This window comes from Geotrypetes seraphini, chromosome 15 (genome assembly GCF_902459505.1).
Source record: "Geotrypetes seraphini chromosome 15, aGeoSer1.1, whole genome shotgun sequence".
In the NCBI taxonomy this organism is placed as follows: Eukaryota; Metazoa; Chordata; class Amphibia; order Gymnophiona; family Dermophiidae; genus Geotrypetes; species Geotrypetes seraphini.
In genome coordinates, this window is record NC_047098.1 from 25,981,402 (window position 1) to 26,002,470 (window position 21,069).

The 21,069-nt window shown below is 43.4% G+C and overlaps 1 protein-coding gene across 6 annotated transcripts in view; it reads left to right on the forward strand.

Annotated features, from left to right (window-relative positions):
* Window positions 1-21,069, forward strand: part of PEX14 (peroxisomal biogenesis factor 14) — a 112,902-nt gene that overhangs the window by 27,196 nt on the left and 64,637 nt on the right. For all 6 annotated transcript variants that reach the window (XM_033922066.1, XM_033922063.1, XM_033922062.1 and 3 more), the window contains exon 3: window positions 19,643-19,727. In XM_033922066.1, coding sequence (XP_033777957.1) covers window positions 19,643-19,727 — 85 coding nt within the window. The remainder of the gene's footprint in view (window positions 1-19,642; window positions 19,728-21,069) is intronic.

Here is a 21,069-nt window from a genome sequence, read left to right on the forward strand (position 1 = left end):
GGTTGTTGTCCACACTAGGCATTCACAGATGTATTCAGAGCACAGAAATTGCAACTATTCAAGACCAAATAGGCAAAGACCAGGGACAGGATTTAATACCTCCTACCAAGAAATTCTATGGGTTACAGGCAGAGAACAGGGATTAGGGTACTGTTTCCCTACCACAGAAACTGAAGGCCTCATAACCCTCAGTCTCTTCAGTGAGTAAACATAGAAACATGACGGCAGATAAAGGCCAAATGGCCCATCTAGTTTGCCCATCCGCAGTAACCATTATCTCTCTCTACGAGAGATCTCACGTGCCTATCCCAGGCCCTCTTGAATTCAGACACAGTCTCTGTTTCCACCACCTCTTCTGGAAGACTGTTCCACACCTCTATCACCCTTATAGAAACATAGAGTATGTACAGGACCTTATACCCCTTATCACTTATCACAGAGAGCAGGATCTTGCACTTATACCCCACTGGGTTCCGACTTCTTGTTGAAGACACTCAATGCCCCAGCACTCCAGCCTACAGTTTTTGAGTGTAATGCGCTGGGATTCAGTGAGAGATTGCTGCAATATTGGTTGGTTTCTGCTTCATTTGATTCTCTATGATACTGTTATGGGTAAGCTGTGCCTCTGTGACTTCTCCCACATCTTGCTTGAGGTGCTGTGGAGTGAGGGAATGTAACGGAAAAGGGCTAGGGAGTTACAATGACTGTATTAAAAAAAACATTTCATAAGACTGCTACAGTGTTCTGTGGGTAAAACCGTTGTTTTATTCTGTTTGACTGCTGCATTATATCTCTTTTTGTAATTAAGATTGTATTTAGCCTGTGTCCAGTGAATGTCGTTACAAAACACTGTTAAAGGGAAAAACGCATCAGAGCTGTGAGCCGTAAAGACCACGGAATCAAGGCCCGTTTTCTGAGCCAGGCAGCAGGAATGGACGAGGCCCCCCTCTGGTTGCCGTGTCGGCCAGTGATGCAGGACTCTGCCTTTCCAGGAAGATGTGTATTTAAGCAGTAAGAGCATGTGTGATCTCCCAAGCTGGATATTAATGCTAATTCATAGGCTCACCCCCTGCCGGCAGTGTTATTTGTTTGAATCTGTGGAGTCCCAGAGCAAGCTTATATCCTCAGCTGAGTGAGACCTTCATACTAATTACTGAGCATTATATGGTAATAAGAAGGAAAAAATCACAAACGTAACCTTAGAAATGGCAGAGTCAGCCCTTAAACCAGCACTCAGCAACTTTCTGGGATCTGGCTCTCTTCCCACATCCTCCAACACCGAAGCGTTCATATGGACATTGCGTGTGCACCGGATTATGCCTGTGTACCTTCACTATGTGTGCAGTTCAGCGCCACCTGTGTTTTTAAGCCGCATGGGTGTAAGGTCACACCTGCATATCTTCAGTGGTCTGGTAACAGAGAATGTAATTTACTGACGACAGCTGTTTACTAAGCATCTCAGAAAGCAACACATCCACAAAACAGAGTAAAAAGTGACCAAAATAGAACTCGGCCAAATCGCATTTAAACTTTTCACATATTCACCTTCTAGAAGGCGGTTACTAAGGGCTCCTTTTACTAAGCTGCGTTAGGGCTTTAACGTGCAGAATAGCGCGTGCTAAATTGCCACCCGCGCTAGACCTTAACACCAGCATTGAGCTGGCGTTAGTTCTAGCCGCGCTAAAATGCTGCGTGCACTAAAACCGCTAATGCAGCTTAGTAAAAGGAGCCCTAAGAGTGCTCTGTCTATATGTGGCAAGTGTGTGTGTGTGTGTTGGGGGGGGGGGGGTTTCTCGGTACAGTAATAGCGGGGTTTATTTGTATTTTTTGCTCTGTTTTCTGGGAGTATTTATTGTTGATTATGGATGTATTTTTGGCGTAATATTATATTTTTGTATGTAAGTTTGTAACCCGCCCTGGGTAAGGGCGAGATATAAATAAATACGCCAAACCAAACAGTATTGGTGCATTGGTAGGGCTAGTGTGGGAGGGGGGTTAAAAAAAAAAAAAAAGCAGTGGGGTGCTACAGAATAGGACTGAGATGCATTGGTAGAGCTCTTATGAAATGAGAGAGGCCTCCTTGTATTTCTTAAAACATTGTTTTCATGAGAAAATGGTTATGAGAAATGGTCAAAATTATAACAAATAGATGTATGACAGAAGACATTGTAACAAAAAGCACTGAAAAAATGTCTTTCTGTTGATGTCCTACCCTTTGTTTCTGCCCTGGCAAGCAAGTGGTGGAAGAGGGGAGGGGAAGTTCAAGTCCTACCCTCTGCACCTTTCCTGGCAGGGCGACGTGGGAGGAAACCTGTTTCGATTAGATTGTAAGCTCTATGAGGCAGGGATTGTTTCTTACATGTTTCCTGTACAGCGCTGTGTACATCTGACAGCACTATAGAAATAAGTCATAGTAGTGCTCCTGCTCTGGCAGGGGAAGCTTGAGTCCTGCCCTTTGTTTCTTCTCTGGCAGAGAGGGTGGGAGGAGGTCTGAGCTCTGCTTTTGTGTGTGTTGTGGGGGAGCCCTGCCCTTTGTTTCTGTCCTGGTGAGGAGAGAGTGGGGGGGGGGAGACCGAAGCCCCTGTGCTCCTTCCCTAGTAAGGGGAGGGAGAGGCAAGTCCTGTCCTGTGGGAGGGTGGGGGGGGGTGAGCCCTGCTTTCTCCTCCTGTCTTGGTGGGGGAGGCTTGAGCCCCACTCCCTGCTCCTGTGTCTTCTGATTGTGAGATCCATTGGCTAGCTGCTTACTAGCATGGAGCCCTGCCAGACTTCCTCACAATTCATTCTATGTCAGTTTAATAAATGTACTACTTAAATTATGAAATTACAAAAGAAAAAAGAGAATGCACTTATTGAGACTCTAATACATTAAAAATAAGGCATTAAAACTCTGAGTTTTTTTTGTTCCAGAATCAATAATGAACAGGAAGGGTTGTAGACATTAACAGTCATGGACATCCAAACTCTTAGACATAAATTATCTGAGAAAAATGCACATAAGCCTTGAATAATGTAAATACATTAATGCATTTAATAATTTAAACATTAAAATGCAGGATGGAATTTGCGGCAGAAAGACTGCACGGGGTCCCGGATCCCTTCTGCAGACTCTGCTGGCTGCGGCTCCTGAAGATGCCCCATTGCGGCTGGGAGAGAACCTGTGCCCTGCCCTCTCTGAGAACCCGACCTCTCAGAAAGTGGCTTAATGGATCATTGCAGGGGATCCTTATGTTCTTGGTGTTAGTGTTATCCCTGGGCTCATGCCTGATTTTGCTTTTCGTGCCAGGACTTGGCACAGTGAGCAAGGTAGTTAGGATTCCTCCCCTTTCCCTTCACAATTCTGGCAGGGAGCACAGGCAGCAGTGTGTGTGTGTTCCCCCATCCTCTCTCAGGACAGTGAATGGGGGTGTAGGTGAGTTTCCAGCAGGGCTGTGGAGTCAAAGTCGGTAGCAATTTTAGGTGGCATTGGTAAACGTGTACCGACTCCAACTTCAAAATAACAACTTAAAACATCATAAATATATGGTAAATTTATCATTTTATTCTTAGATATATATATTTGTATTGGATCTAAAATGCTGGTAAATATGTCATATTTATCAGTATTGCAGATGCAGAACAAATTTTAAAGCCTAATATCAGTCGGAATCAGAGTTGGAGAGAGACAGTAGAAAAACAGAGGAGTCAAAGTTTTACAACTCTAGTTTCCGGAAAGAATCAGAACTGTAAGTAGATAAATTAAGAGATGGTTTTGAATAAGCAGCAGTGACGGAGTGAGGATAATCTTGGCCTCCACCCTCAACAGCTCTCAAGTGTGAGCATTAAAGATAGAGGTTCTGTCTTTTTTTTTTTTTTTCAATCCAGAATGTCCTCTAACTTAGTGGTTCCCAACTCTGTCCTAGAGGACCACCAGGCCAATCGGATTTTCAGGATAGCCCTAATGAATATTCTTAGAGCAGATTTGCATGCCTGTCACTTCCATTATATGCAAATCTCTCTCATGCAAATTCATTAGAGCTAGTCTGAAAACCCGATTGGCTTGCTGGTCCTCCAGGACAGGGTTGGGAACCACTGCTCTAACTCCTTTAGCCTTCCAGCTCTGTTGGAATCAGGACTGGGATTTGGCACCATAAACCTTCATTTGCAACTACCTGGGGATTTTTCATCCTATTTTTCTCTCTCAAGGTAGTCCACCTTAGTTGAGACTCATGCAGCAGGAATTTTAATAAACCCTGAAATCCAACCACTAGGTGTCACTATTATGTGATGACTGGCATTTGTTCTATTCCCCTTGCCCTCCCCCCCTCCCACAGAGGGCTGTGAGTGTTGCATCAGCATCCCTAACCCTGGTCAGCTTGAGAAGAGGTGGGTGTGCAAGACTAACCTGGGAATCAAATTTAGTGCTCTGCCACTGAGTTACCAGGTTCAGCTCAGCCTCCCCAAGTCCCTTCTGGTGAAATCTCTTGAGAGCATCTCCAGTCGTTAAGTAAATGAACAGCAATTATAGCTGCTAAAATTCTGTCACTACCAAGCTGTAGTTTCTAAAATGATGGGTGGTACCAAAAAGTGCTGAGTACGGGCAAAGAATGCAATCCAACCAGATTCTGTGCATTGAACTTGGCAGGATCCTTTTCTGAAATTGGAAAGCCAGGTATGGGTTAACGCCTTGGGACAAAATGGAGCTTAGGAAAATAAAAGAGAGAAACTGGTATTTGTATATTTGCAAATCTATGGAGTGTGGGTGTTAGTTGGGGAGCCTCCCATTTGCACAATCCTCTATTGGCTCTGCAAAGTACAACTGCAGGAGTTCATGGTGACCGTCAGTAAAGTAAAAAAAAACAACAAAAAACAAATCACTGTGGTTCCCTCCCAGATCAGAGCCCACTTGTCACTATGGGAGCTTATCATACCTGTTCGAGGGTTTGCTATTATTCCTGTGTGAGCAGCAGGTCTCTGACCCCCTTGTACAGATGCTGGAAGATGTTGGTTTTGCACTTCGTGAGCTTGTGGATTTAGAGGCCATCAGGTTGAAAGCATCCAGACGGCATCTGCTGTTATCAAATCACTAGTGAATCCAGCTAATTAAAATATAGCTTCATTTTTCTGAAGCATTGTTTGGCAGGAATTGGAAACGGGTCTAACCCAATTTCTATGTGTTTATGAGTCTTTATTATATGAGAAGTACTTTTCGCGTTATGAACTGGGCAGCAGTAAATGAATTGCTGGGTACTGGAGCTCTGCTGGTGTTAATGATTCCGTCTGCTCCCTGACACATTCCAGCTCCTCCTTGCACTCTCCTCCTCTTCCATTTCTCTGCAGCTTGTATCTGCTCTTTTTTTTCCCCCTCACTTTTACTTTCTTCACTCCTTGATTCTTTCTTTCTCCTGTTGCATACCTTTCACACACTTTTTTTTTTTAAATTACAATTTCAGCTAAATGAAGAAAGAACTTTAAACTGGCAAAATTCACCAAGCAGAAGATTCCCTAAAATGCTTGAGCCAGAAGTCTGGGTAGTATCATTGGACAAAGGAAGGGCCCAGCCAGGTGCAGTGTACAAAAAACTGCAGGACACCCTCTTCCTTTTAGACAGCTGCCAAGAGCTTAGCGAATGACACAGGGACAGAATTTGTCCCAGTCCCCGCAGATAACCGCGGGAAACAATCCCATGTCATTCTTAAGTGTCTATCTCAATCTCAGTCTTTGTATACCAATGCAAGACTTGAGGATCGGTGGCTGTGCCCATTCGTACTCCGATTCTTTCCTCTCTCCTTAAAGAATAACACGAGGTTGGTTAACCGCAGGGACAGGGATAAATTCTGTCCCCTTGTCATTCTTTAGTTCAGAGCACAGAAATTAAGTTCTAGGACAGAGGTAGCAACCATGGTCCTCAAGGGCCACAACCCAACTGGGTTTTCAAGATTGCCACAATGAATATGCATGAGATATATTAGCATACAATAGAAGCAGTACATACATAATAAATCTTATGCATATTCGTTGTGGCAATCTTGAAAACCCAGTTGGGTTGTGGCCCATGGAAGACCTTTCCCTCTGCCTTGATACTGCTCTTATAGTCTGGCATGCCCTATGCCAAGTGAGTGGGGGTCCCCTCTGTTTTACCCAGCCCTCAAAGTGCTTAGAGATCAGTAGTGAAGATGTAATCCTATGTATCAGTTTTAAAAGAAGATTGTGATTTTATTTTAAGTTTAGAAAATGCAGGTAATTCCATTGAGAGCATTTGATTTGGGTGTTTAGGGGGAGGGCTGTATTGGCAAAAATTGTATTTTTACAAAGTGCATCTTAGAGAAATGCTCATCACTCTGGAGTCTAATGAAATCTGGAAAATACTCAATAAAAAGCTCCTTGATTAATTTAAATGTTTAAATGTGGAGGTTTTTAGCCATCATCTTAATGCTTTTGTATCATTTTTTGATTTGATTGTGAGCACTTTTCCAGGTATCTTAGCCTCTTGAGTTCTAATCAGATTTCCAGCAGACAAATACTGTGGGCTTCAGCATTCTTTGTATCTGCACACTTGGGGGAAGAGATGAGAGGTCTTACCTGAAGTGAGGGACTTTCTGCCCTTTTTTTGGGGGAGGGGAAGCTGAACTCGGCTGGGAAATGCTTTCATCTTTCACAATTAGCTTATTGGTTTGGTGGCAGTGGAAATCATACAAGTGCTGATGCTTCCCCAGTTAGTGTCTTTAAATGAGCTAGTTTTGCACTGCAAGTTGAACGGGTTGTATCCACCCGGCGATGAAGAGTAGAATTGTGCACGAGTGTTAGTTCATGTGGGAAGACACAGCGTGGGTTGTATTAAAATATATGCTAACAAGCTAATTAACATATTCTCTGAGGACAAGCAGACATAATATTCTCACACGTGGGTGATATCATCCATGGAACCAGATATGGACACTGCCAAGTGCACTGTCACTTTAAATCTTTAGGCATTGCCTATTACTGTGTGCGTGCCAGTGCCTCTTGCCCAATGTCGGCTTGTGGGATCTTAGTTTTCCATGGAGCTGAGAAGCTATGTCTTCAGTTTCTCCTCAGCGCGTCAAACTTGGAAGTCATTTTTGTACCTTCCCAAGATTAGTATTTTCACATTTTCTTTATAATTCTTCATTTTTTTTTCCATTTCTCTTGAGTTTTGTCCAATTTGGGCAGTTTTTAAATTTTGGCCTTTGGGCCATGTTGAAGCCCTTATTTGACCCAGGGAGTGTCAAATTTATTTATTTATTTTTAATACTTTTCACTTGACCTCTCTGGACCATTGAGCCTTATGATTTGTATAGGCCAGTTTTTTTTTTCTCCATGTCAAAGAGGGTGCCAAGTGGCTTTGACTCCCATAATTGTGTTCAGTATCTGGGTACTGACCATCGGGACATTCGCTGTGACCGCTCTGCATATTCAAAAGAGGTCACTTAAAGCCCGACAACCCCAGTAAAATAAATATTTTGGCTCTGCATTGACATCCAGCATGGCAGGAGATTTGAGACCCGACGCTCATCCTGCTTCAGCACTGGCATCGGTATCGGCACTGTGTGCACTGAAGCCAAATAGAGAGTATCGAACATCGAGCTCTCTGCAGAGATAGAACTCGACATCGTCTTTGTCCATGTCTCTCCTGTTGTGGGAGGCATCATGTAACAGTTAAGAAGCACAAACATTCCACCCTTTTAGGCATGGCATTGTCACAAATGTTCACCTCCTCAACGCATAGTAAGCATCGATGCACCGTGGACTGCTCTCCATTGCTGCAGATCATGTCTCTTCCCAGGCATGCCTCGACATTGCTACACCCAGACAACATACACTTCAGATTGCTTCCACGCCAATGTCTCTTCTAGTGCAGACACTGACTCGTCAGGAGGAGGTTTGGGCTACTCAAAAAGTGCTTTTGTGGCTACTGCAGATGCAGTCTACCTAGGCTTTAAAGGTATTCATACCTGCCTCAGCCCAGCCTGAAGATACATTGAGGCGGTGATTGAGGTCATGCACTCCTACTCGGCGTCGAGCGTCAGGCTCACAAAAGAAATAATGGAACTAGGAAAGGTTCAAAGAAGAGCGACTAAGATGATAAAGGGGATGGAACTCCTCTTGTATGAGGAAAGACTAAAGAGGTTAGAGTCCTTTAGCTTGGAAAACAGACGATTGAGGTAAGATATGATTGAAATCTACAAAATCCTGAGTGGTGTAGAATGAGTACAAGTGGATTGATTTTTTTTTTACTCCATCAAAAATTAGAAAGACTAGGGGACACTCGTTGAAGTTACAGGGAAATACTTTTAAAACCAATAAGAGAAAATATTTTTTCAATATTTTTTTCACTCGAGAATAGTTAAGCTCTGGAAAACATTGCCAGAGGATGTCGTAAGAGTGGTTAGCATAGCTGATTTTAAAAAAGGTTTGGACAAGTTCCTGGAGGAGAAGTCCATATTCTGCTAATGAGACAGATATTGGGGATGCCACCACTAGCCCTGGATTGGTAGCATGGAATATTGCTACTATTTGGGTTTTTCTCGGGTATTTGTAACTTGGATTGGCCACTGTGACAATGGGACTGAGCTAAATGGACTATTAGTTGACCCAGTAAGTCTAGTCTTATATTCTTAATCTCTCTGTGAGCTTTTTGAGCTTCTTGTCTATGAATCACCACCAAATGGCTACATCAAGGTGCCTTTACATAGTGTTATGAGAGAGATTCTTTTTAAGAACTGGGAGACCCCTTTTTCAGTCCAAATAGCTCCTAAAAATATTTGACGCAATATACAAAGTTAAGTGTCCAAGGTTTGAGAGAACACGGCTTCAACATCACTTTCTAGTTGTAGAATCTACTTTAAAACACTCACACAGTTCAAGGTCTTATGCTTCTGCTCCTCCAGGAAGGGAAGCCAAAACTATATTCTTTTGGTTATACATTTTTCAATCATCCATACTCATAATAGAATATAGACTACCAGTTCTAGTCTTCCATTTATTTAAAATCCTTGCTTAAACAACTTTCAGAGTATGAGGAATTCCTTCCTTAGGACAAGCATAAAGAATTTAATCAGTTATCCAAGAACTTGTTCACTATGAGAAAGTTTCTAGCTAGAGGCATATTTGATGCATTCTATGTTTCTTCTAGAGCATCAGAAGTGGAAATCGCTAAGCACCGTTTATCTTGGCTCAGAATCTCTGATCTGGAAACGTCAATACAGGAGTGCCTTTCAGATGTTCTTTGCAAGGCTGAGCAGATAAAATTTAAAAACACATTCATCATGTTAACTTTGTCTAAGACTCAAACCTCTCAATTTTCTTCCTCTAGAAGATACTCTGCTCCATCTAGATGGTCATACTACTGCAACGTGAAATGTCATTACAATCAGCCATCTTCATTATCCTCTGGTCCTGCTGATCAGCAACCTCCGTGCACAGCAACAAAAGACACAGATATCTTAATCTCATTTTCAGTCCAAACAGCAGTCATCCTTTTGATTTTTTCCTAGAGAGCATTGCCAATATTCCCCTGACTCTACCTCCCATTCTTCCTATTGGAGACAAATTGATCTATTTTCACCAACATTGGACTCTCTTCAGAACAGATCAGTAAGTGCCTTGAGTTGTCACTCAGGGCTATACCCTACATTTGATCAGAAAGCCTCCAAACTGCATATCAAAAGAGTCTCTTTTCAACCGTCTCCAGAAGCCCATCTTTTACCAAGAACTGTCGATCCTTCTCTGGCTAAACTCAATAGAACCTGTTCCTCTGTAAGAGAGGGACTGGGGGTTCTACTCAAAGTATTTCCTAATACCAAGAAAGACTGGAGGCCTTTGACCTATTCTAGACCTCCGAGGCCTAAACATATACTTGCTGAAGGAGATGTTTTGCATGGTCTCTCTTGGAACCCTTCTACTCCTCCTGAAAAAAGGAGATTGGCTATGCTCTGTAGATTTAAAAAAAGCCTACATTCACATATCTATCCATATCTATCCTGCTCACAGAAAGTATCTTCTCTTCTGCATAGGTTTCTGGCACTAGCTTCTGCTTCTTGTGTCTTCACGAAATGTCTGGTGATAGTTGCAGCAGCCCTTCACTCATGGGGATTTTATGTATTTCCCTACATAGATGACTGGTTGATCAAGGCTTCGTCATTACAAGCAGCTCAGCCTATCATTAATGCAGCAGTTCATCTCCTTGAGCTTCTAGAGTTTGCCATCAACTACCAAAATTCACATCTACAGCCATCTCAATCCTTGGAGTACATAGGAACACTCTTAAAAGGTCAGGCTTTTTTAGTGGAGCTGAGGGTCTACAATCTCATTCAAGCAGTCTCCACTTCAAGTGCACTTCTGCATGCCAGATGTTACACCTTCTTAGTCACATGGCATTGACGGTTCACATGATCCTATTTGCACGCCTTCACTTCAGGATCCCACAGAGGACCTTATCTACCCAATGGTCCCAAGCCATGGGATCCCTATCTACTCCAGTACAAGTGCCATCAGATCTATGATACTCTCTGCAATGGTGGACTGTAGCACACAATCATACTCAGGGTCTCCCTTTCCAGCCCCCTACCTACCAGAAAACTTTGAACCACAGATGCTGGACTGGGGAGCTCATGTAGACAATCTTCACATTCAGAGAGTGTGATCTCGCCACAAACAAGCCCTCTATATGGACAACTAGGTTGCCATGTTCTAGTTTAATAAACAAGGAGACATGGGATTTTATCCTCTTTGTATGGAGGCAATCCAGATTTTTAATTGGGCTACTGCTCATGGGATTCCAAAAGAATCATCTCCAGTTGAGTAACGGACTGTATTTCCTTTGCATATACTCAGGCTGGGTTGACATTACAAGGTCATAACAGCTCACAAGGTCTGGGCTAGGGCTGCCTCTGTAGCTCATTTTCAGTGTGCACCAATTGAAGAAATCTGCAAAGCTGCTACTTAGCCCTCAATCCATACGTTTACCTCTCATTACTGTTTAGAACAGTGTATTGTAAATTGTGTGCCCCGGCAGGTTCCAGGTATGCTGCGAAATGCTGGTGAGGAGGAGAGGCGCCGGTGCCAGCTGACTGCTTACAGGATATGCCTCTCATGGTGGACCAATGCCTCTTCTCCTTGCCTCTCCTTCTGCAGCATCCCCCCCCCCCCCACACTGGTGGTAATAGGAGGCTCAGGGCCACAGCTGGAGGACATCCACGCATGCAAGGACATGTGGTCTCTGTATGAACTTGCTACGAAGCTACAGAGCGCCAAGCATTTTGGCAGAGGAAGTTGTGAATTAAGAAATGGGAACAGTGTGCATGCAGCCATGCTGGCAAGACAGCATGTTTCTCATTTCCAGTAGCTCCTTCTCCCCTGTCTAGGGCTGACTCCTGTCAAAGCTGGTTGGAGAGAGAGGGGACATTCATGTTCCAGAGCTTTTGGTGTTCTGGTTGGAGATTCTTGTGTCTCTTTCCCTGACTGATTGGGGGGGGGGGGGGGGGCGGGGGGTGAGTGTGTGGAAGCAAGGACTCTCTTTCCTCCTTGGACCTTTGATAGAGAGAATGCTATGCCTGCTGTTTCCATCTTTTTTTCTTAGGGTTACCATATTTTTTGTAGAAAAAAAGAGGACACGTGGCCTTGCCCTGTTCTGCCCCAGCCCTGCCCCCACTCAAATCTCATCTCTTCTTCTTGGAGCTTAGGGCTGTGCCTGGAAGGCCTCCGGACATGGCCCCAAGCTCTGGCAGAGCATGGGCCATCCAAAACCCGAAGTGCCGGGTTTTCTAAATCCATCCAGACAGTCCTCTAAAAAGAAATTTCCCAGTAAATCCGGAAATCTGGTAACCCTATTTTTCTACACATGAAGATGAGTTCAAATATTTCTCAGAAGTTAGTAATTTTTTATACTTTTGGATTTGAATTTTAGATTGAATTATTTGTTTTCCCAAGCTCAGTGTGAGTTACAAATTCCTGTTCAGTTATGGTAGTTTCTTCTGCAAGAGAACCTACAATTTAAGTTTGTACCTGAGGCAATGCAGCATGATATGACTTGGCGAAAGCCTTAAGGAGTGCAGGTGTGAGAGTGGGATTTGATCCCTGGTTTTCTGGTTCTCCGCCTATTGCCGTTACCGTTAGGCTGCTACTCTATTCTTCTCTCTTTATGTTAAATAAAATACATGTTATCTGGTTGAGAAATGCAATGTGATCCCCTTGGAGAGCAAAAGTATCTGTGGAACATATAATCTTGAAGATAAAGGTTAGGGGTTTGAGACTTGGAGCAGGCTGTGCAATCCTAGAAAGCCTGTTGTCCACAGTGCACTGAAATTCTGGATCTGCTGAGTATGATATGCACGGTACTCTTGAAACAAGGCTGAACACCAAGGAACAAAAAGCAAGGTGAAAGAGTGGAACCTCTACCCGTTATTCTGAGCAAGGAAGGAATGTTTAGCATGGGCAAAGGTAGCTAAAAAGACATGGGCTGGTAGTCTGCATATCGCCAAGGACAATGCAAGGATTTACTGCAGGGAAGGGAGCAGTGGAGCCTCTGAAGCTGGGGGATAAGGTGACTTGAGGGGGGTGTGTCTGTGCTGTTGGAACAGCCCCTCTTTAGGAAGATATACTGCTTCATAATTAGCCTCTTGCATTTTTCCTGAGTGCTTGCATCAGCAATGTATGATGGCTGTGCCTGATTAACAGTCGCTGTGTTGCTGTTTCCTCCTTTTACTGATGGCCATATTTTTCAAAGTTATTCCTGATGAAATTCTGATTTCTTGCTAAAATACTCAATTTTTAGTCAGTGCTGCTGTGTGGGATATGGGAGTAAGCTTTTGTAAGGGGACCATTGACCTCAATTGTTACCTTGCTAACAGTTCTCATGCCTGATAGGCCTCTCCTGTAGTTTAATTCAAATGCAGAAAATAGTGTTATAGTAAGCCAGCTGCTTGGGACTATTTGCCAAAAGGCTTCAAGTTTTAGTGAATGGCTTCTGCGGGTGTCAGGCTACCACCATCTTGCCAGACATACTTGGTTTCTGGGATGGTATTGCCCACTTTTACCAATCTATCTACTACATAGTCTGAGTGTCTCTTAGATAAAATTTTCAATAGTCCTCATTCCTTTTCTCCTTTCATGGGGCCAATTGACGATGACATTGTTTCATAGCAATTTCTGTATCAGTTTGCAGCTGTTCTGAATGTACACTGCTTCCCTTCAGAGGAGGAGCTGGTTCCAGGTGAAGAACACTGCATCTTTGATGGAGGAGAGAAGCCTTGGATGGCTCACCATTTGTAAATCTTTATGAAAAGTCTAATGCAGCAAGGGTCCTCAAATCCAGTCCTAGATGTCCACAGACCAGCCTGGTTTGGGGGATTTCCACTGCAATGGAAGGAATGAATGCAAATAGATCTTGTACATATTCCTTGTAGAAATCCTGAAAACCAGGCTAGGTTGTGGACTTTGAGGACTGAATTTGACAACCCTGCATAATTCCTTGGGATGCAGCCTCTGAATTCCATGTTCATTGTCTTCAGGAAATTTTGTGCACAATAGGTAAAAGGTGGTTGGTTGTGTGACACTCTTCATGTAGTGCCTCTACCTTCAGATGCTCTTTGCCATATGTGTAATGTTCTACCACAGTATAGCACAGATGGCTTTCAAAAGTCTGGCTACAGATTAATTGATGTCCTTTGTGTAGATGAGGGTTGTCCAGTGTTGGGCCTTGAGGACCACAATCCAGTCAGGTTTTCAGGATTTTCCCAATGAATTTGCATGAGATCTATTTGCATGCACTGCTTCCATTGTATGCAACTATATATCATGCATATTCATTTAACAAATCCTGAAAACCCGACCTGGCAAAGGCCGAGGTTGGATGCCCCGGTTTAGATCAACTTGTATCTTACTCCACATAATCTTATGAAGGCAGCACAGGCCTTGTTGATGCTGAGACTAGAGCAAATTAAGCATGGTTAGCTAGAATGAGAATTCTTGTAGGCTTCGTATCTGTTCCATGTTGATTGTCTTGTCTGCAAGTAGAAGCATGTATTTTCTTTGAGTTGATTACTCTGACTTTCAAGGTCTTGAATGATATAAGGCCTGTTTCACTTTGTCGTAGACTTTTGTAGCATCGTTCAACAACATTCTGCCCACAAAAGAATTTTCGGTCACATCCTTTTCTACGGCTGGAGCGTTTTTGGAAATGTACCTTTTCAGTTAAATTTGGCAACAATTAATTTGCTTAATGTTTAGAAAGGTAACAAAATATTGATTTGTAAAGAAATTCGATCCTGTAGATCAGGGGTGTCCAACCTGTGGCCCGAGGGCTGCATGCGGCCCAGTGAAGTATTTTGTGCAGCCCCGGTCGAGGGCGATGCAGTGTTTTCCTCTGCTGCCCCTAGGTGTTTACCGTCTTGCCTGCTCCCTCCTCTGTCTTGCTGCAGCGTTTTGTGCGGCCCCAGAAACATTTTTTTTTGGCCAATGCGGCCCAGGGAAGCCAAAAGGTTGGACACCCCTGCTGTAGATTAACTGTTTTAGGTTTTGGTTTCCTTTTGGCTGCCTTTTATGCTTGCTTTAGTGTAGGGATTTATTAAATGTTTTAGTTAGGATTTTATGGCGGTTGACTTATACTATGTTGTATGAATATTTTGGATTGCACATCACATTAAATATCACAAGGAAGCGCTTTATATTTCTAAATAAATATATGTTTTTTTGATATCCAGAGGCCACTGTAGTTCAAACTCCTTTGCAAAGTACTCCACCTCCTTATTTAATAGAATGGGAAACCAGTTGTAGGGCAGTGAGATGTTCTGTGGCCCAGCCTCAGGGTGGGGAGGAACAAGAACAAAAGCATGAGGCACAGTGCATGGTTTCTCCTAGGACAAGCAGGATGAGTCAGCCACATATGGGTGTTGTCCCAACAGCTCCCAATTTGCGGATAAGCTCTCCAATAGCTCAGACAGATTTTTTTTTTTTTTTTCTCTGAGCATGTGCAGTGCCTGGGCCCCACTGAGCATGCCCGAGCCCTACCCATTTCCCCCTGCTTCCCCCTAATCCCCAGTCTTTAGTTTCCGCCCGTTCCCATCGGTCGGATTTTCTACAGCTCTCCATTACAACTTTTCTATCCTGCTGTCCACGGAGAACCTACGTTACAGGTAAGTAACTACACTTTTTGGGGTTACTTCATCGGGTGGTTCTGAAGCAAGATGGTGAGGTCAGGGACCTTCTTGAACAAAACTGCAGGTCTGTGATACTATGATACTTTTTACTAAGCTGCAGTAAGCGTTAGCGTGTGCTTACCTTAACTGAAAATGGGGATAATAATAATAATAATAACAGCTTATATACCGCAATACCGTGAAGTTCTATGTGGTTTACAAAGATTAAGCAAAGGTACAAATTGATTGACTTTAAGAGGGGAGGAAGAAAGAGGGTTAATAGGACAGGAAATCCAAATAAACAGTCGCCCTCCCCCCCCCCCAGTAAAACCAACCCGACTAAGTAATTTCACACAATCAACCCCAGACTGAAGCAGAAACCCCACAAACATTCAAAAAACAACAAGTCATCCATACAAAGCAGATCAATGAGGGCTCCAGGTGACCAAGAATGCCCCACTCCATCAAAGGGCCAGGAACCCAAAAGGTAGCAAAAGGGGGCACAGCCGAAGAGTCACATCGCCCCCCCGGCCCCCAGCCAGACGGGAACAGCAACAATGTGGTCTGTAACAGCACCACCAAAATGCCACTACCAAAATGCCAGCAATCCAGGAATAGGATGTGCTCAGGCATCTTGTAAGTTCCAAATTTGCTAATTGGAGCACTAGCAATTAATTTAATAAAAACAAACAACTTTTGTTGGAAGGGATATGTCAGGGACAGAGAGTGGGCATTCCCGCGCTAATCAGTTAATACGTCCACATTAGTATAAACTGATTGGTTAGCACAGGATTACCATGTGAGCCCTACAAAATACCGGTAGGTGTCGGAAAGTGTTCCTGCGGGAATTTTTTGTAATAACTACATGTTGGTGGGAAATTAGGGCATAGCCGTTAATGGGCAAAATAGAAAATTGGGGGAAAATGGCATTAGCACACCCTTATGTGAGGTTTTCCCATGCCCTAAGGCCATTCTTTACCTCAGTTTAGTAAAAGGCCCCATGTTAATTTACCATATGCAAATACTTTTTATTTCTGGCTATGCAACAGCATGTAAACATGAAACTGTCACCAGTTGGTAGCTCCACCTTCTAACTCCAAAATTGTTTCTGTTGATTGACACTGAGTTTTAAGATGATTGGAGCAGAATGCTTTCAGTTTTGACACGCGAGTTCTCTTGTGGTCTTCGGTGGAGGCTGCAAGATTGTTGACCTGTTCTCTGCCTTTAGGGCCCAGGGTTATAAGTAGTAGTATTGCAGTGGAGAAGAGAAGCCCCAAGAACTCCCAGGGCAGGCACCTATCCCGTTAGTCAACATGTGCTTACAACAGAAATCCAGTCCAATCTACCTGAGCAGTTGCTATCTGTTACTGGCACATCCAGTGGCGTTTTAATAACACAGCTATAGTGAAAATCCAATGCTATCAATAAATAGCTCTTTCACATGGATAGTTCAGATACAAAAATGAATCACACATGTGAATGCAACAACACAGGCTTGAACAAAAACCTAGAGGAGGAAAAAGCCTCGGAACTTAATCCCTCCAACCCCACAATAGTGGTTCAAGATGATAACCTCATTGGCATAAAAAGAAAACCTCCCCTGGTGTCTGAAAAAGCTCTGTGCGGTGCAGTGAAAAACTTAAATGTTGAAAAGATAGATAAACAAATCAACTTATCTGATAAAGACGATCGGCACACCAATGATGGCCAGCGTTTCACATTTCTGCTGCCTCAGGGTGTGACACAACCGGTCGAAGCTTTTCATGTGGAATGTGAAAAATACCATATTTTTCGCTTTATAAGACACACCCACCTGTAGAGGAGGAAAAACAAACAAAAAAAATTTTGGTTCAGACATAAGTGCATCTGGTGCTGGGAAGCACGATGCCCACAGCACCCCTGGTATCTTTTTTTAACTGGCGTGGTCGATGCTGGGTGGCTGCCTTTCTCCCTGAAGAGCGGCGCATAAAGCAGGAGCGCTACCTTTGCACTGCCTGCCTGGTCCCGCTCCGCTCCACGATTGACTTGCTGTCAGTTTCTCACGAGGGAGAGGTGTATTCGCTCCGTAAAATACACCCACTTTTCCACCCCCTTTTTGGGGGTGGAAAAAGTGCGTCTTATGGAGTGAAAAATACAGTATGTCTCTTAGAGTGCTGGGAGATGCAATTTTCACGTTCCACATGAAAGGCTTCGATCGGTTGTGTCACACCCTGAGGCAACAGAAATGTGAAACGCTGGCCATTGTTGGTGTGCCGCTTGTCTTTATCATCAGTAATGTGGCACATGGAAGGCCCTGATGAGAGAAGGCCGCGAAGCAGCCTGTTTAGAGTGCTGCCGGCCTGACACTGCTCTGGAGGGAGGTATGTAGGGTTCGCAGTCGGCGGGGTTCAGAAGGGAGGGAAGGATGGCTGCGCAGTAGTGGCTGGTGCTCAAGGGTTCCGCTGCAGAAAGGGATGGAGGGAGAGAAGGATGCAAGCTGGGCAAGGGTTCTGCTGCATAGGGGAATGGGAGGGATGGAGGGATAGAAAGATGCTCTTGGTCTGGCCTCTCTGTCAAATTTAAGATTCCCATTGTGGACCACGAGCCAAAAAGTTTGCCCACCCCTGCCCTAGCCTGTGTTCAGTCATTTCAGAGTGCAGAATTCTCCCGTCTCATTTCTTGCTGCTTTCAGCCTTCTGCTTTAATGTAATCTGTGAATGAAGCAGAGGTATCTGGTTTGCTGTATTGCTTTAAATTATTTCATAATTAAATATTTAAAGAACAAAATGGTTGGAGAGGGCTGGGGATGTTGTAGAAGTCTGTGTCTCCTGTCCAAGGAACATTACTGCAGTGGCTGGGTTAGACAGGAGAGGGAGTGGGATAGTTGTGAATGACAATTCAATGGCAACTTAGCCTCCAATAGGGGCAAGCTCCAGTTGAGCAGAAAGACTGTTAGGATAAGTAAAACACACAGATTTCACAGGGTGTTGCTTCCTCTATGTTTGAAGTGTGAAATTCCCTTTAAAAAAACAATGTTGATTCGTCTTTGGAGCATCTTGGCTCTTACCTGATGGCGCTGTCCCTACTGCTTCACTTTTTCTTTCTTAAATTAATTACAAATGACAGTGTGCTCCATCATCTCCTGCTCTGCCGCCACTTTCAGATGAGTGCATGCATCCAAACCTTTTAACCTATTAAAGATGATTTTTCCCAATTGAATCACCCCCGCCACAGGTGCAATAACTAATCCTTGAAACTACACCTGCTATTATGTGTTTTTAGCCATTATCAGTGTTGGGTAGATGATAATTCATGTTTATTGCATTGTCCAATGGATCCGTTTTGCCTACTTCAGACCTGATTAATGTATTTAAAGAAAGAAGTGATGCAATTTTATTTTAAATTGATGGAATGCACTGAGTGCACCATTAACAGGAATGGTAACGTCTTCCTGATCAGACCGAGTCCTCTGTCTGTGAATGAAGGCCTTTTCTCTGTGGATTCCAGTACCATTCTAACTTGTCTTGTGTCACAGCTGTAACACAGCTTTAGAGGGTGTCCCTGGGAATATGCTGAGCTTTCTGTGAAAGGATCTCACTGGGGGACAGTGGCAGGAGGAAAGAGAGGGGTAAGGGTACAGACATGATTTTTTTTAAGACTTAAGGGGAGCTCACTGTTGTAGACCAGCAATTGACTGCTATGGTCAGTTGGTAAGGCACATATAGGTAAATATTCTTCCATGAAATGGCTGACTGTGCAACAGTGGGGCTTGGAATAGTACAATATGACATGGCTTTAGTGGTTCATAGCAGAGCTGGTACAACATGGTATGGTATATTACACTGTTGGAAGATTATTGTACATGGTGGGGCCTTTCATAATTCACAGTCCTGGGATCATATTCTTAGTTTCCCTGAGGAAAGACTGAGGAATTTATTACAAGAACAGCCACCCATAGAGGAGGACTACGTGGATCCATCATCTCTCTTCGACACATGGAAGGACATTATCAAGCTCAATAGAGAGGTTATTAGAGCAGATCTTCATTATGCTTTCTTCCTTGAATATTGTCAGAAAAAGATGATTCCCAGAGGGCTGTGAATTATGAAAGGCCCCACCATGTACAATATTACACTGTTGTACAACTTAGTATGCTATAGCATATCCTGTGTCTAAAGCTATGTCCTGTGCTCCTGAGGTTCCTACTTCGTTGCAGGAATGCCCCATATGTTTTTTTGCCAATTCTGGCAGTATTTCACTGTAGCACATCTTTTCTTCCACAACGTCATAAGGCATAGCCCAAGACTATATCATACTAGGACTGGAAACATTACAGTATTCCTCCTTGCAGTGTTTACAGACCATACATTAAAAGATAATCCGCTGTCTGCTGTCTTGCAGCACTGAGGCTTCATTCTGGGTTGGGCACTCAGGCTGCCCAACAGTTTCATTTTCTTTTTCAAGAAGATTCTTGTAGGCCACAGGCTTTGCTTTCAATGTTAAATGAATTTTTCTCTTTGTTACACACACAGATTTCAACAGCAGTGAAGTTTCTGCTGAACCCCAGGGTCCACCAGAGCCCACTCGCAACCAGGAAATTGTTTCTGAAAAAGAAAGGTAAAATTTCTCTTTCCTTCCTCTCTGCTCCACATTTTTCAAATACCCCATAGTGACGCCAATTGAGACCTCTCCCTAGACCACCTGGAGACTCCTGAATGACATCGACCGAGACCCCACTTTATCTATCCAAAAATTTCTGTACTGACAGTGAGTAATATCCCACTCTATCCCTTTACTAGAAGCAAGATACATGGTATGTCAATCTATTTTACTATATTGCATTTTTTATGCAGCTTTGAATATTTTCAAGATTCAAGGCAGAATAAATAAATAAAATGATGATGTTTCTCCAGCAGTCGCTGGGATGTCGGTCTCTTTCTGCTACTTTCCAAGTCTGCCATCCTTCCCATGGGGTTCTCTCAATTGATTTTTCCTGTTTATTTTTGTTAGACACTGCTGAGGATCTGGGCATAACCTCTGACTTTGGTCTTTCCCTTACTTTAAATACTGCAACTCTTTACGTTGAGGAATTTTTCATTTAGTCTAGTCTAATCTAATCAGATTTGAATTTCTGTATCGCACTTATCCAGTACAGGTTCTGGGCAATTTACAGGTTAGGGGAAGTGGTTACATCACATCAATAAGTGTCAGATACTAAGTTGCTGGTAGATAGGGCAATGGGCAGGAAAGGTTACATTAGCTCAGAAGGTAGAGATAAACATTAGTGGGGGGTGGTAATTACAGATTCATGAATAGAATAAGAGGAGCATAGAGCTAAAATTAGGTGGGATAAAAGAATGCTGGCAAGGTAAGTAGAATCGCTCATGCATTTTTTCAATTTTAAACCAAGGCAAGTTGCATTCAAGTACAGTCCCTGGAGGTCTTATATTCTTTTACAAAGCCATGATAGCAATGCAGCCATGGAAAATGCACCGAAGCCCATAGGGATTGAATGGGCTTCAATGTGTTTACTATCACTTCCATGGCTTTGTAAAAGGGACCTTAGGTTTGTACGTGCAATGGAGGGCTACTTGACTTGCCCAAGATTACAAGGGGCTGCAGAGGGATTTAAATCCTGGATTCCCTGGTTTTCAGGCTGCTGCTCTAACCATTAGGTTTGAAACTGGCCCACGGGCTGATCAATTAAAAAGTGACAAGTTGTTTTAAGTTTCCTAGCCTGTAGCTCTGTGTATGTCTGCCAGTGTCATCAGCAAAAGTTCTCCATTACACACCTCTGGACAACATGAGAAGTAAACATGAGTCTTTAATAATGATATCAGAAGGGACACGCGGAGCTCCATCACCACAAGCAAACAAAATAATGTTGCAAGTGCCACCACCTGTTCCTCTGTGAAGACTGCTGCTGGCTAGTGCCAGTACCTGGGGTACTGCAGCTATT